Source organism: Trachypithecus francoisi, unplaced genomic scaffold (genome assembly GCF_009764315.1).
Source record: "Trachypithecus francoisi isolate TF-2019V2 unplaced genomic scaffold, Tfra_2.0 Lachesis_group10, whole genome shotgun sequence".
Classification (NCBI taxonomy): domain Eukaryota; kingdom Metazoa; phylum Chordata; class Mammalia; order Primates; family Cercopithecidae; genus Trachypithecus; species Trachypithecus francoisi.
Genome location: NW_022681455.1, coordinates 27,039,636 through 27,053,665, shown reverse-complemented (window position 1 = coordinate 27,053,665; position 14,030 = coordinate 27,039,636). Strand labels below are relative to the sequence as shown.

General features: G+C 43.1%; 2 protein-coding genes across 2 annotated transcripts; both read right to left on the bottom strand.

Moving 5' to 3' along the window:
* Positions 1 to 733: 733 nt before the first annotated feature.
* On the bottom strand, positions 734 to 12,521 carry LOC117088346 (histone H3.1-like). The gene is made up of 2 exons (XM_033219549.1): positions 11,610 to 12,521; positions 734 to 3,491 (listed from the first exon to the last, which is right to left on the bottom strand). Exons 1-2 carry the CDS (start codon positions 11,958 to 11,960, stop codon positions 3,159 to 3,161), a joined length of 684 nt encoding a protein of 227 aa, XP_033075440.1. The 5' UTR covers positions 11,961 to 12,521; the 3' UTR covers positions 734 to 3,158.
* Positions 12,522 to 13,104: 583 nt separating this feature from the next.
* Positions 13,105 to 14,024, bottom strand: LOC117088333 (histone H2A type 1-D). The gene has a single exon (XM_033219536.1). The coding sequence runs from the start codon at positions 13,977 to 13,979 to the stop codon at positions 13,587 to 13,589; it is 393 nt and encodes a 130-aa protein (XP_033075427.1). The 5' UTR covers positions 13,980 to 14,024; the 3' UTR covers positions 13,105 to 13,586.
* Between the last annotated feature and the right edge of the window lie 6 nt (positions 14,025 to 14,030).

Genomic DNA, 14,030 nt, shown 5'->3' with positions numbered 1-14,030 from the left:
CAATAGACTGGGCATGGTGGCTCAAGCCTGTAATCCCAGCACTTTGGGAAGCCAAGGAGGGCGGATCATCTGAGGTCGGGATTTCAAGACCAGCCTGTCCAACATGGCAAAACCCTGTCTCTATTAAAAATACAAAAATTAGCTGAGCATAGTGGCACAGGCCTGTAGTTCCTCAGCCTACTCGGGAGGCTGAGGCAGAAGAATCGGAGAATTGCTTGAACCCAGGGAGGCGGAGGTTGCAGTGAGCTGAGATCACACCACTGCACTCCAGCCTGGGCCAGAGGGAAATTACATCTCAAAGAAAAAAAGAAGAAGAACACATAGGTCTGTTTCACTCAGTATATGGTAACAAAATACACTCATTCCTGTTCAATGTATTATTTAGTATTATGTCTGTGATTCCTCTCCATCTTTAAATTTGGGATCTCTAGATCTCAGACCCTGAAATCCTAGACTTCTGGTTGTTGACAGGAATCCAGGGAGCCCTAGGAGTTCCTTGAGTTTCTGAGCATGAGCCTTAGAAAATGTCTATGTTCATATGTCTATTTTCAACAGATTCTCAAAGGAGTTTTTGATCCATCTATTACTAAAAACTACTCTTGTTTTTTTTGTTTGTTTGTTTGGTTTGTTTGATACAGAGTTTCGCTCTCGTTGCCCGGGCTGGAGTGCAATGGCAAGATCTTGGCTCACCACAACCTCCACCTCCTGGGTTCAAGCGATTTTCCTGCCTCACCCTCCTGAGTAGCTGGGATTACAGGCATGCACCACCATACCCAACTAGTTTTTTTATTTTTAGTAGAGACAAGGTTTCTCCATGTTGGTCAGGCTGGTATCGAACTCCCAACGACCTCAGGCGATGCCCCTGCCTCGCCCTCCCAAAGTGCTGGGATTACAGGTGAGAGCCATCGTGCATGGCAGAACCACTGTTTAAGGAAGTCAGCCCATGAAAATATATAGGTTACCACTGCTGAAGACATGTAGACTATTTAGTCTACCCATTGATCTCTAACTCTTTTTTTTTTTTTTTTTTGGATAGAGTCTCACTCTGACCCAGACCTGGAAGTTGCTGGAACTACAAGCCTGTGCCAGCATGCCAGGCCAATTTTTGTATTTTTATTAGAGATGAGGTTTCTCTGTGTTGGCCAGGAGGGTCTCAAACTCCTGACCTCAAGTGATCCACAAACTTCGGCCTTCCTAATTGCTGGGATTACAGGCATGAGCCATGTGCCCTGCCTGATCTCTAACTTGTAATTAGCCCCACTGTTCTGTCTATAATGGAACACAACAGAGGTGATACCAAGTCGACAGGCTCATTTGGCATCAGCTTTTCTGTAAAGAGCTTTTAGGTCAATGGAAGGACATTCCACAATACTAAATAAGTTCAGGAAAAAAACTGAATTTTGTGTGATAAAATTATGCTGCTTACAAAGAGACTCAACAATAAATAAGCTTAAAGACAGATATTTTTGTTTCATGGAACAAATTCATCGTGATTAGTCCAGCTTTGTGAAGCAGCTCTGCTCCTTCTGATCAATCAGGAAATTTCGTTCCTTCCAAGTCAACATTCTATCATCTCCTAGGGCCTAATGGTCTCTGCTTGCTCAAAACCAAATCAATACCATTATAGCTGGGGAAGAAGGTAACATGAAAGTTTCAAAGCCCAGACCTGGTAGTAACTTTTCTGTGTCTCACCTGTGTTAGAAATAATGTGGCCACATGCTTACATCTGCTCCCAGAAAGACCAGGAAATGTTGCCTCTTGCTAGAAAGCCACCTGTCCAGCTTTCTTTTTATTATGATAAAGTGAAAAAACTTTATTGGAAAAATGAGGGTTTATGCAATATTCTCCACAAACTAAAATCCGTTTTGAGGACAGTGAATAATAGTGTCATACTGATAGTCCTGAGATTGTAATTTTACAGTGATTAAGAACAAGGACTGGAGTAACCCACTAGAGAATAGCTTACTTATTTTTGTCTCATTTCCTGAGGTGTAGAGGGAAAGAAGGTGGGAAATTAATCATGATAACCTCGGTTTTAAATGCCCATTCATGCAACCACAGTAGCCTGATCTATGATTTAAGGTAAAATGACTTGTGTTAATAATAAAGTCTAAAACTATTTAAGATAAAAGGCCAACAACAACAACAAAAACTCGTTCAACATACCTTTAAATTGGCCGCGGGTACATTATTTTAATAAAAAGTCCTTTTAAATTCAACAACAGGGAATCAGTAGCTCCGGATGGAAGGCAGCTCAGAGGAACACAGCCAAACAAGTTGGCCTCTCCCCATTCCACTGAAAAATTTTGAGAGAATCTTATGTACTTTCATGGTTGTTTCTCCCATGGCAATTACTACTTTCTTCTTTAAAGATTGTATTTGTCAGTTAAGTGCCTCCCACACACCTCATATCCCCCTATACCCATAACCATGTGAACGCCATTTTGTCTTCCTTTCATATAACAATGCCTTGGTAGGAACCAGTACCGACCTCAATTTTTTTCCCTATTCTTCACAGCAGAATCAGCCTTTACCACTTGCCTTCTGTGATACAAGTTTTGTTACCTTGTTTCTCCAACAGCTACAGTCTTTGCTACTTTCTTTCTCTGATAGCCATGCAGAATGTTAGCGGCAGTTTGCCATCAGTCTCCTTACAGTAATACAGAAAACACAGGCCAAGCGTGGCGGCTCACGCTTGTAATCCCAACACTTTCGCAGGCCGAGGAGGGGCAATCTCTGAGCTTGAGTTCAAGACGAGCCTGGGAAACATGGCGAAAATCCATCGCTACAAAAAATACAAAAATTAGCGGTTGTTGGTGGAGCAAGCCGGTTGTCCCAGCTACGCGTAAGGCTGAGACACAAGAATCCTTTGAACCCGGGAGGCGGAGACTGCAGTTTGCCGAGATCGCGCCATTGCACTCCAGCGTGGGAGACAGAGCAAGACTGTCTGAAAATAAATTAAAAAATAAAAGATACATTATCCTCACTAGCCAGTAAGATATGAAGCCAAGACGTAATAAAACAATTGAACTTGCAAACCGAAGCTACTAAACACGTGAAACTACATTAATTTTAAGCAGTGACTACTACTCTTTCTCCTGAGTGGATAGGTGGCCCTGAAAAGGGCCGTTGGTTTTGCGATAGCTGTGGAGATAAGCTCAGCCGCCGAAGCCATACAGAGTGCGTCCCTGGCGCTTGAGCGCGTACACCACGTCCATGGCTGTGACCGTCTTGCGTTTGGCGTGCTCCGTGTAGGTGACAGCATCGCGGATTACATTTTCCAGGAAAACCTTCAGCACTCCGCGAGTCTCCTCATAAATGAGGCCAGAAATACGCTTGACGCCGCCGCGGCGAGCCAGGCGCCGGATGGCTGGCTTGGTGATTCCTTGGATATTGTCGCGCAACACCTTGCGGTGACGCTTGGCGCCACCCTTACCTAGACCCTTTCCACCCTTGCCGCGACCAGACATGTTGAAAGCACAGCTGTTAAGCTTGTAGCACAATACCTCTGGTACAGCCGCGCAGCACTTTTATAACAGTATGACGGACCTGTTTGAAAACCTCATGAGCAGTGGCGGGAACCACAGTCAGTTCCCGCCCTTCTGTGCAATTCTCCCTTGCTCAGAATGGAGGAGACCAGGAGGGGCCTGAGGCAACAAAAGAGTCTCAGTTGGGATTTCATAAATACTCCTAGGTATGTATGTGTATGTAGATACACACCATACTTTCAGCCATTAAGCCATCAGTTCATAAACTTTTGACAAAGCCTGACAGCTGTCCCCCACTTTTCCCAGAATATGAAATAATTAGTACACACTGTTTCCCTCACAAGGTGCTGTGTTTTGGGGGGTTTTTTGTTTGTTTGTTTTTGCGACGGGGTCTTGCTCTGTTGCCCAGGATGGAGTGCAGTGGCAGGATCTAGGCTCACTGCAACCCCTGCCTCCCGGGTTTAAGCGATTCTCCTGCCTCAGCCTCCTGAGTAGCTGGGGTTACAGGCGCACGCCACCATGCGCAGCTAATTTTGGTATTTTGTTAGAAGAGACGGGGTTTCACCATATTGGTCAGGATAGTCTGGAACTTCTGAACTTGTGATACGCCTGCCTCGGCCCCCCAAAGTGCTGGGATTACAGGTGTGAGCCAAGCGCCGGGCCACAAGGTGCTTTCAAAGTATTTTAAGCAAATCATATGTTTATTGTCTCTGAGATTATTTTTTATCGATTTATGCATTCCTAGTTAACCAAGCAGGGCTCTTCAGCCTGCAGGCTAGATAGTGCTACTGAGGGAACTAAAAGTATATGACAGTTACACATTTAGAGGTCAAATTAGGATAAGATCACTGAGGGCCCGTTGAAGATATGAATATGTACATCCCCAAAACAATTAGAACCTTGTTGGGCTGAAATTTATGAAAATTTATGCTTTGATTGTCTGCTTTGATTATGCCTTTAATCATGGACAGATTGTAGCCAGCACTGTATCATTCACCACATTCTATTACCCCAACAAATTGGCATCATAGTATCCAGTCAAACTATCATAGAGACAGCCTGCTCCACATACATGCTGTGGGGGTCACACTGGGCAAGCTATACTAAGTTTCCTTGTTTTAAATGTATTTTAAAATTCTAACTTGTAATTATTTGTTAAGTTGGAACGAGATAATCCTATCAAAATGCTTAAAATAATGTCTACATTCCAAATAAGCAATCATTAAACATTAATTATGGTATATTACAATATTGTGGGTGTTCTCAATTCCTATCCTTAAGGTTCATCCTTCCAAAGGGATGAGACAGAGTATTCTAATTTGCTAAAATCTGATTTTGAGAACTCCTCAAAACAATAAATAATGAAAAACTTAACTCATCGTTAATCCCCATAAAAAGTTCCAGGTCCTTTGGGTGGAATATTTGTTTTTTCTCCATGAGTTGTGAGGAGAACCAGGTTTATCACAGTTGTTTGCTGTTTGATGAATTTATGATACATGGAAAAAGATTGCAGAGTAAAGTTCTTAGCCTGGGATACATAGAAAAGCTTCAGGGGATCTCGGAATAAGTACAGAAAAAAAAAAAAAAAAAAAGTCAAAAAAATTTTTTTTATTACTATTCTCCAACAGAAAGTTAGCATTTTCTCTATGTATGAACTCAGGCAACAAACAGTATAATTGGCAGTACAAGTGCTTTTATTTGTATCACAATGCCATTGCCAATATCTCAAAATTGCATTTAAAAATCTCAATACTAAAGCTAGGCGCAGTGGCTCACGCCTATAATTCCAGCACTTTGGGAGGCCGAGGCAGGAGGATCACAAGGTCAGGAGATAGAGACCATCCTGGCTAACACAGTGAAACCTCGTCTCTACTAAAAATACAAAAAAATTAGCTGGGCATGGTGGCGGGCACCTATAGTCCCAGCTACTTTGGAGGCTGAGGCTGGAGAATGGTGTGAACCCAGGAGGCGCAGAGCTTGCAGTGAGCCAAGATGGCGCCACTGCACTCCAGCCTAGGCGACAGAGCAAGACTCCATCTCAAACATAAATAAATAAATAAATCCTTCCAACCTATAATAAGTCTCAGTCACATGAATAGATTATTATTTAATGTATTAATTTAAAAAGCACCTATGCCAGGGCATGGCTTATGCCTGTAAACCCCAGCTCTTTGAAAGGCCCAGATGGGAGGATCACTTGAGCCCAGCAGTTCGAGACCATTCTAGCCAACATGGCAAAACCCTGTGTCTACTAAAAATGCAAAAATTTATCAGGCATCTTGGCGCACAGCTACTTGGGTGGCTAATCTCTTGAACCTGAGAAGCAGAGACTGCACTGAGCCAAGATCATACCATTGCACTCCAGCCTGGGCAACAGAGTGAGACTCTGTCTCAAAATCAGTAAGTAAATAAAATAAAAAATGTTAAAGCACATATGTTAATATTTCACCAATTTGGATTTTTTATAATTTGATAATGGCATATTAATATAATTGTTTTATTTTGTTTTCCTATATATTATCTAATGCATTTAAAACCATTATTCTAGGCGGGGCACAGTGGCTCATGCCTGTAATCCCAGCACTTTGGGAAGCCAAGGTAGGTGGATCACCTGAGGACAAGCATTTGAGACCAGCCTGGCCAACATGGTGAAACCCCACCTCTACTAAAAATACAAAAATTAGCTGGGCATGGTGGCACATACCTATAATCCCAGCTACTTGGGAGGCTGAGGCAAGAGAATTGCTTGAACCTGGGAGACAGAATTTATAGTGAGACAAGATCACACCATTGCACTCCAGTCTGGGCAACAAGAGCGAAACTCTGTCTCATAAATAAATAAATAAATATTATTCTGGCCGGACGTGGTGGCTCATGCCTGTAATCCCAGCACTTTGGGGGGCCAAGGCTGGTGGATCACTTGAGCCCAGTTCAAGAGCAGCCTGGGCAACATGGAGAAACCCTGACTCTACTAAAAATACAAACATTAGCTGGGCATAGTGGCATGCTCTTGTAATCCCAGCTACATGGGAGGCTGAGGCACAAGAATCACTTGAACCCAGGAGGCAGAGTTTGCAGTGAGCCAATATTGTAGCACTGCACTCCAGCCTGGGCAAGAGTTAGACTCCATCTCAATCAATCAATCAATCAATCAATAAAATAAGATCATTCTTAGAAGAAGAGGCATAGTGTGGGCCACTCAGAGCTAAATGGTGAAAACTTGAACAAGTTACCTATTTCATAATTGATCTACATCTTCAATGGTGTATAATGCCTCACCCAGTTATTCAATTTAAAATGAAAAACAAGAGTCAAGCACTACTATGTCAACAATACTGCACAGGGCATACTGCTGCAGAAAACAAGCATTTGGGGAGTAGCCACAAAAGCATAATAAAGAAATGGAAAGTTAAGGACACTTGAATTATGTTCTGGTTTGACACAACTCCCTATATGTATTTCTGCAAGTTTTTTTACGTAAATATTTGTATGCCATACTATAATACCAATCTGTACTTTTAGTTGTTTGTAAACTAATAGAAAGATTTAAAAGTGGACAAGTATGCAGTTAATATGAAACAGATTATAATGGCCTTTTAAGAAATCAATGTAGGGAGCCTGGTGCCGTGGCTCACACCTGCAGTCCCAGCACTTTGGGAGGCGGAGGCTGGTGGATCACAGGGTCAGGAGTTCAAGATCAGCCTGGCCAATATAGTGAAACCCCATCTCTAGTCTCTACTAAAAATACAAAACTTAGCTGGGCGTGGTGGCACGCACCTGTAGTCCCAGGTCCCAGCTACTCTGGAGGCTGAGGCAGAAGAATTGCTTGAACCTGGGAGATGGAGGTTGCAGTGAGCGGAGATCACGCCACTGCACTCCAGCCTTGGCAACAGAGTGAGATTCTGTCTCAAAAAAAAACAAAAGAAAGAAATAAATAAATGTAAGAATTCAAAACAGAGAGAGATCTCATCTATTTTGAGAGACGGGGAATGAAAAATATAAACATTTCAAAATACATCATTAGATTAATTTGAAGTTTAAAACAGGGTGCGGAAGAGAGAAAAAAGAAGAAAAAAACTGAAAAAAGATACTCTGAAAGGTAATATAATTAGACCAAGATCACATAGCTCCTAAGGGGCAAAACAAGACTCAAATACATGTCATCATGTTTGCAAATTCCATACTTCTACTAAACCACAGTGCCAGAGTGTTGATTTAAGGCCATATAAAAGAGTTTGATTGCCATACTAAAGTTATTCTTAAATCTAAAGCTATATGAATCCAGCTTTTTCTCTCTCTTTTTTTTTTCTTTGAGACGGAATTTCACTCTTGTTGCCCAGACTGGAGTACAATGGCGTGTTCTCCGCTCACTGCAACCTCCATCTCCTGGGTACAAGCGATTCTCCTGCCTCAGCCTCCTGAGTAGCTGGGATTACAGGCACGCGCCACCATGCCCAGCTAATTTTTGTATTTTTAGTAGAGACGAGGTTTCTCTGTGTTGGTCAGGCTGGCCTCGAACTCCCGACCTCAGGTGATCCACCCGCCTCAGCCTCCCAAAGTGCTGGTATTACAGACATGAGCCACCACGCCCAGCCAAATCCAGCTTTTTCTTCATGGCTTGTAAGAATAGAGAAAAACAGTTTTTAAGTGAAGAAAACATAAAACTACAAAGAGATGGGGCATATAAATTTGAAGCTCATATGAGGAATATTTCACCCAGAGCAATGAAGAGGATGAATGACAGCAGAGAGGGATGAGAGAAAGGAACCACCTATAAGAAGGCTATAACGATAGCCAGTCCAAAGAAGAGATAGAAGAGCAAGAATTACAACCATGAAAAGGCAAATAAACAAGGAACGATGAATTTAGGGAGAATTCACCAAACTTAGTAACAGATTGGATTTGGCAACAAAGGAAAGGGAATAATTGAAGTGTCAGTTAACAAAGCAATAGTGTTGTTGTGAATAGAATATATAGGAATGTCACTTGAAAGGTTGTTTCCTAGATGTGGTTGGATATGTTGAGGGTGTGTTACAGGTAAACAATAAAGCCAATATCCAGCAATCTTAGTTAGACAGAAGCTACTTAGATGAAGATAGTCATACTGAGAGTCTGGTATAGAAGACGAACAAGCAGATATCCAGCAATCATCCAGAAATGCAAATTTGATACTTAGGCAAGAGGACAGGCCTGAAGGGAGAGACTTTAGTTACCTGCAAGAAACTAACTCCCAAACCTATGAAGGAAAATAGGACAGTACCTTAGAGAAGTCCCGCAGTTGGAAGGCTACAAGTCAGTTCTTCCTTTGTTGGTGCTCCAGGAAATCAAATATAATGGGTCAAAGCCATTTTAAGATTAGAAATACATGGGCTCCATAAAAAGTGAATACACACTCAAAGTAAATGTGATTCATATTTAGCTCATTTCTCATCTCAACCATTTGATTTTAATTTTTATTAACATTTATTAATTTGTTCATGTCCTAGTTGCATTTGCTACATGAAGTCATCTGTATTTTGATGCGATCAAAAAGTGTGAAACCCTCACCTTTTGGGCTTTGCTCTGTCCCCAGCATTTACCTCCTTCATAGTCTTAGTAAAACATAGAAATGTATATGCTCCCCAGATCAACATATGTTCAAGACATTGAGGAGTCAAGAAAATCAGTTAAATCACTTTCTGCCATCACTCCATTTTCCTCTCATATCGAACATCAGCTGTACTTCATTCACTATAAGCCTATATCGTTGTTTAAACAAGAAATGTAGTACTGAATATGAAACATGGTTGTTTTTTAAATTTCTCTCTCTAGGGAATTTTGTGTGTGTGTGGTGCTTGTGTGTATATTCCTTGATCCTGTTACTTGAATATTTTGCAAAAGTTTATCTTCCCCATGTCCCCAAGCATGACAGACCCCTGAACCCAAAGACTCATGAACATTTTAATAATAAATGTCCCCCAGTAAAAATTAAAAAAAAAAATTTTTTGACTCATAAACGAGTCAAACTCTCTGTCTTTTATGCCCTTTCCTGGATCTCTCCTGAGTTCAGCTATGCAAACAGTCCCAACATCAGGAGAATCACTGATCATTGTGTTTCCCATTTTCCCAAGGAAATGTTGAACATTTACTTGAACCCTCCCAAATTAACTAAATATCCAAATAGTAACAAGAAGCCATCATAAAACATTTTCAGCCCCAACTAATTTTATCAGAAAGACTTGTTGTTCTAAGTACCCGTACTGCTGTTCTTCTGGAGAAATTAAAAAAGAACCTGTTATTTCTCTTCTCATATAAAACAGATTTCCTCGTTAAATCTCAATGAAAATCAAGTAGTTGTTCAATGTATGAGATGGCAAAAACGCGTAGGCTATTACGAGACAGCAAGCAATTGAAGACACAAATGGAAGAGTTTATATTTGAAATGAAAATCAAGTTGTCCCTCTGAACTGTGAATCTCTGAAAGTTGGAGCTTTTGATAAAGGCCGAGGCTGCCTTAATACAAACTAGAGAAAGACAATGTAAAGATCAGAAAGGCTTAGCCGTTCCGGTTCATTGTAGAATAGAATTGGTGTGATTCTTCCTCAGGAAATTTAAGCTATTTTGCTTTTCTGAATTTCAACAACCAACTCAGAAACAGGGTTGAGACTAGGTTGCTGCCAAGCTGAAAGACTGAGCTGGGAACCAATCAGCGCGCAGCTTGTCTGTGTGTGACGTAACACGTAATCATAGATACACTCGCAGGCTGATTTTTTTTTTTTAACTATTAGATGTCCAAACCTACAATCAAGTCCGAAACTTTACATGCCGTGACTCCTGGTGTATCTCCCAAGTCAAAGACTGAAGTAAAGAAAAAGGTTTGCAAGCCCGAAGGTGCAGTGAAGCGCAAGACGTCCAGGCTCCTTCGGTACCTGAGTTCACTAATGACCTAGCCGCCTCCAAGAAGCACAGCAGCCTGTCTGTGGCCGCGCTCGAGGTGTTGGCGGCTATGTTAAGTAGAGCGGCCGCATTAAGCCGGGCCTTGCCGTTCGCGGTGTAATCTCAGCATTTTGGAAGGCCAAGGCGGGAGAATCTCTTAAGCTAAGGAGTTGTTTTTGGTGGTTTTGTTTGTGTTTGGGGATTTTTTTTTTTTTTTTTGACGGAGCCTAGCTCTGCTGCCCAGGCTGGAGTGCAGTGGTGCAATCTCGGTTCACTGCAACTTCCGCCTCCCGGGTTCAAGTCCTTCTCCCGCCTCAGCCTTCCATGTAGCTGGGACTGCAGGCGTGTGCCACCACACCTGGCTAATTTTTGTATTCTCAGTAGAGATGAAGTTTCAATGTGTTGGGCAGGCTGGTCTCGAACTCTTGACATCACGTTATCCGCCCGCCTTGGCATCCCAAAGTACTGTGATTACAAGACTGAGCCCCCTCACCTGGCCAAGCTGAGTTTTGAGACCAGCCTGGGTAACATAGTGAGACCTCGTCGCTAAAAATAAATACAAATTTTTAAAAATCATTTGAATAAGGTTGGGCCTTGAAAACAAAGGAGGGCATCTTCGTGCTAAGAAGAGCAGCCCCTCGGGTTCGTTCCCGCTAAACAAGGTGGTCTTAAGAAAATCAAGACCGAGGCCAGAAAAACCGCTACAGTCATGCCCAAGACAGCTGTCCCGGCAGCCGAAAGGCCCAAGAAAGCTTGGGGCGCCCTTATTCCGAAGAAAAGTACTAAGCAGACCCCAAAGAAGGCTTTTGCGGGTGGAGGCTGCTGGAGAAAAAGGTTGGTTGGTCAAAGGTGGCCAAGAAAGTTCCCAAGCCGGAGGTATCCAAGCCCCAGAAAGCGGCCCCCCAAAAACAGAAATTAAAATTAGAGTACCTTAAAGACTGTTTCAATAACTGCCCAATTATTAAATTTTTTACACCAATTCCGTGAAGGGAGGGGAGACGGATAGAGGTATGAATGTTTACTTACCTTGACTGAACAGAGATTCCAGTTTACGGACAGCAACAGTACACAGCAACTTTCATAGAAAAGGTGGTTGGCTCTGAAAAGAGCCTTTGGGTTTTGGTTAGCACACATTCACAACACAATTTACGCTCTCTCCCCACGAATGCGGCGAGCAAGCTGGATGTCCTTGGGCATGATAGTCACTCGCTTGGCGTGAATGGCGCATAGGTTGGTGTCCTCAAAGAGCCCCACCAGGTAGGCCTCGCAGGCCTCCTGCAGCGCCATCACCGCCGAGCTCTGGAAGCGCAGATCGGTCTTGAAATCTTGCGCGATCTCACGGACCAAACGCTGGAATGGCAGTTTGCGAATCAGCAGCTCGGTCGACTTCTGGTAGCGGCGGATCTCGCGCAGAGCCACGGTGCCAGGCCGGTAGCGGTGGGGCTTCTTCACGCCACCGGTGGCTGGAGCGCTCTTTCGAGCAGCCTTGGTGGCCAGCTGCTTGCGTGGCGCCTTCCCACCCGTGGACTTGCGAGCTGTCTGCTTGGTACGAGCCATTGCGAACTTCTAAGCCCTGCTAAATGACGAAAAACCGAAAGCCTAGGGTTTTCTACCCGTATATATAAAGGCAGCCCTGTTCTGATTGGACCAGGCAGCCTTTCCCCTGCAGCTCCATTGGTGGAGATGTCCACTCCCTGACAGAACATCTCCTGCCTGTAGACCAAATATTAAAACTTTCCTCCGTCAGTTTCCTTTAACTACTGGTGTTTTCAACCCTTTCCCCTCTGTGCCATCTTTCTGGCTTTTTTTAAAAACGTACTTTGATTTTCCTCTGCAAAATTTTACCTAGCTACTAGGATAACGTGTCTTACTTAATTTTTAAAAAAACGTTGGCGCCTGAAACTAGCTTTGATCAACGTTTTGAAAAAACGCGCGCTAGTTGTGATTGGTCAAGTGATTTCTTTTTACCCTCAAGTTTAGAAAGGCTAATTTCATATCTTGATTTGTCTATTTAAACTTGGAGATATTTTCAATTGTTTGTTCCAAGTACACCATGACTATTAACTAATAAGTAACTATTTGAAACCTGATGCTAAGCAACATGAACACATATTTAACTACAATATGACATCCTCATATGAAAGCACTCTTATCCTTTACAAGTTCAACTGGTATTTGTGTAATCTACTGTAAAAAAAAAGAAATAGCCAAATTTATAAATGGCACAAAAAGACCAGTGTGCCCTTGTAGTCATGCTGAACACTGCGCAAAGAAGCTCCACCTAAGGGCCATCTGGCTCCAGGGGATGTAGGTTTATATTCCTATTTATAATTAATGAGAGTTAGCTCAGTAGAGTGGAAAGTGGCTTGCAAAAAGCAAAAACAGACCTCAAAAATCCTTACAAATTGCAGGTAATTTCGTATCATTAAGATGCATACAAAAGATAATAAAAGGTTTTTTCCGGTTCTGCTGCTTTAAGTCACTACATTCGTATGTAAATGTAAACACGGACGAACATTAACCTCTCTCTTATACTTCTCACGCCTTTTAACAGCTTTGCAATCCTAAGGGGCTGCTGCATTGATCGATTTAAATTACCTGTGACACATACACTCTGCATTTTAATTAGTTTGCCTTTTTTTTTTTTTTTTTTTTTTTTTGAGACAGAGTATCTCTGTCGCCCAAACTGGAGTGTAGTGGCCCGATCTCGGCTCACTGCAACCTCAGCCTCCGGAGTTCAAGCTTTTCTCCTGCCTCAACCTTAGTTGAGCACCTTGTACACGTAAACGGAATAACTAAAATTACAGGCGCGCGCCACCGCGCCCGGCTAATTTTCGTATTTTTAGTAGAGACGGGGTTTCACCATGTTGGTCAGGCTGGTCTGGAACTCCTGACTTTGTCATCCGCCAGCCTCGGCCTTCCAAAGTCCTGGGATCACAGGCGTGAGCCACAGCGCCCCGCCAATTTGCTTAACTATTTTTATGGCAACTTTAAAATGGACGGTTAGTTTCATGGTGCACAGTGTAAGGACACCCACTTATAGGTGGAAGAATTACTAAAGAAAACTGCAAAATAGCTGACATACAAAAAACTGTGAGCCCTTTTAATGAATACATGGGTGGCTCTGAAAAGAGCCTTTGGTTAAGACTGCCTCCGTAAAAAATTAATATACAAATTCTCGTTTTACTTGCCCTTGGCCTTGTGGTGGCTCTCAGTCTTCTTGGGGAGCAATACAGCCTGGATGTTGGGCAGGACACCGCCCTGAGCAATTGTGACTTTACCCAGCAGCTTGTTTAGCTCCTCGTCGTTGCGGATGGCCAGCTGCAGGTGTCGGGGGATAATGCGAGTCTTCTTGTTGTCGCGGGCCGCATTGCCCGCCAGCTCCAAGATCTCGGCAGTCAGGTACTCCAGCACCGCCGCCAGATACACCGGCGCGCCGGCCCCAACTCGCTCGGAGTAGTTGCCCTTGCGGAGCAAGCGGTGCACTCGGCCCACAGGGAACTGGAGCCCGGCCCGAGAAGAGCGGGTCTTAGCCTTAGCTCGGGCCTTTCCCCCTTGCTTGCCGCGTCCGGACATTTTGATATCTTAAAATAGAGGTTGAGCATACGAAGTAAAAAACGTAAAACT

What these genes read in the sequence shown, in the direction of transcription:
- LOC117088346 (XM_033219549.1), bottom strand. Translation starts at nt 11,960, where the DNA reads ATGGCTCGTACCAAGCAGACAGCTCGCAAGTCCACGGGTGGGAAGGCG. An exon ending in GCGCCATTCACGCCAAGCGA is followed by an intron (nt 3,492 to 11,609) that starts GTGACTATCATG and finishes TTGTGCTACAAG; the next exon opens with CTTAACAGCTGTGCTTTCAA.
- LOC117088333 (XM_033219536.1), bottom strand. Translation starts at nt 13,979, where the DNA reads ATGTCCGGACGCGGCAAGCAAGGGGGAAAGGCCCGAGCTAAGGCTAAG.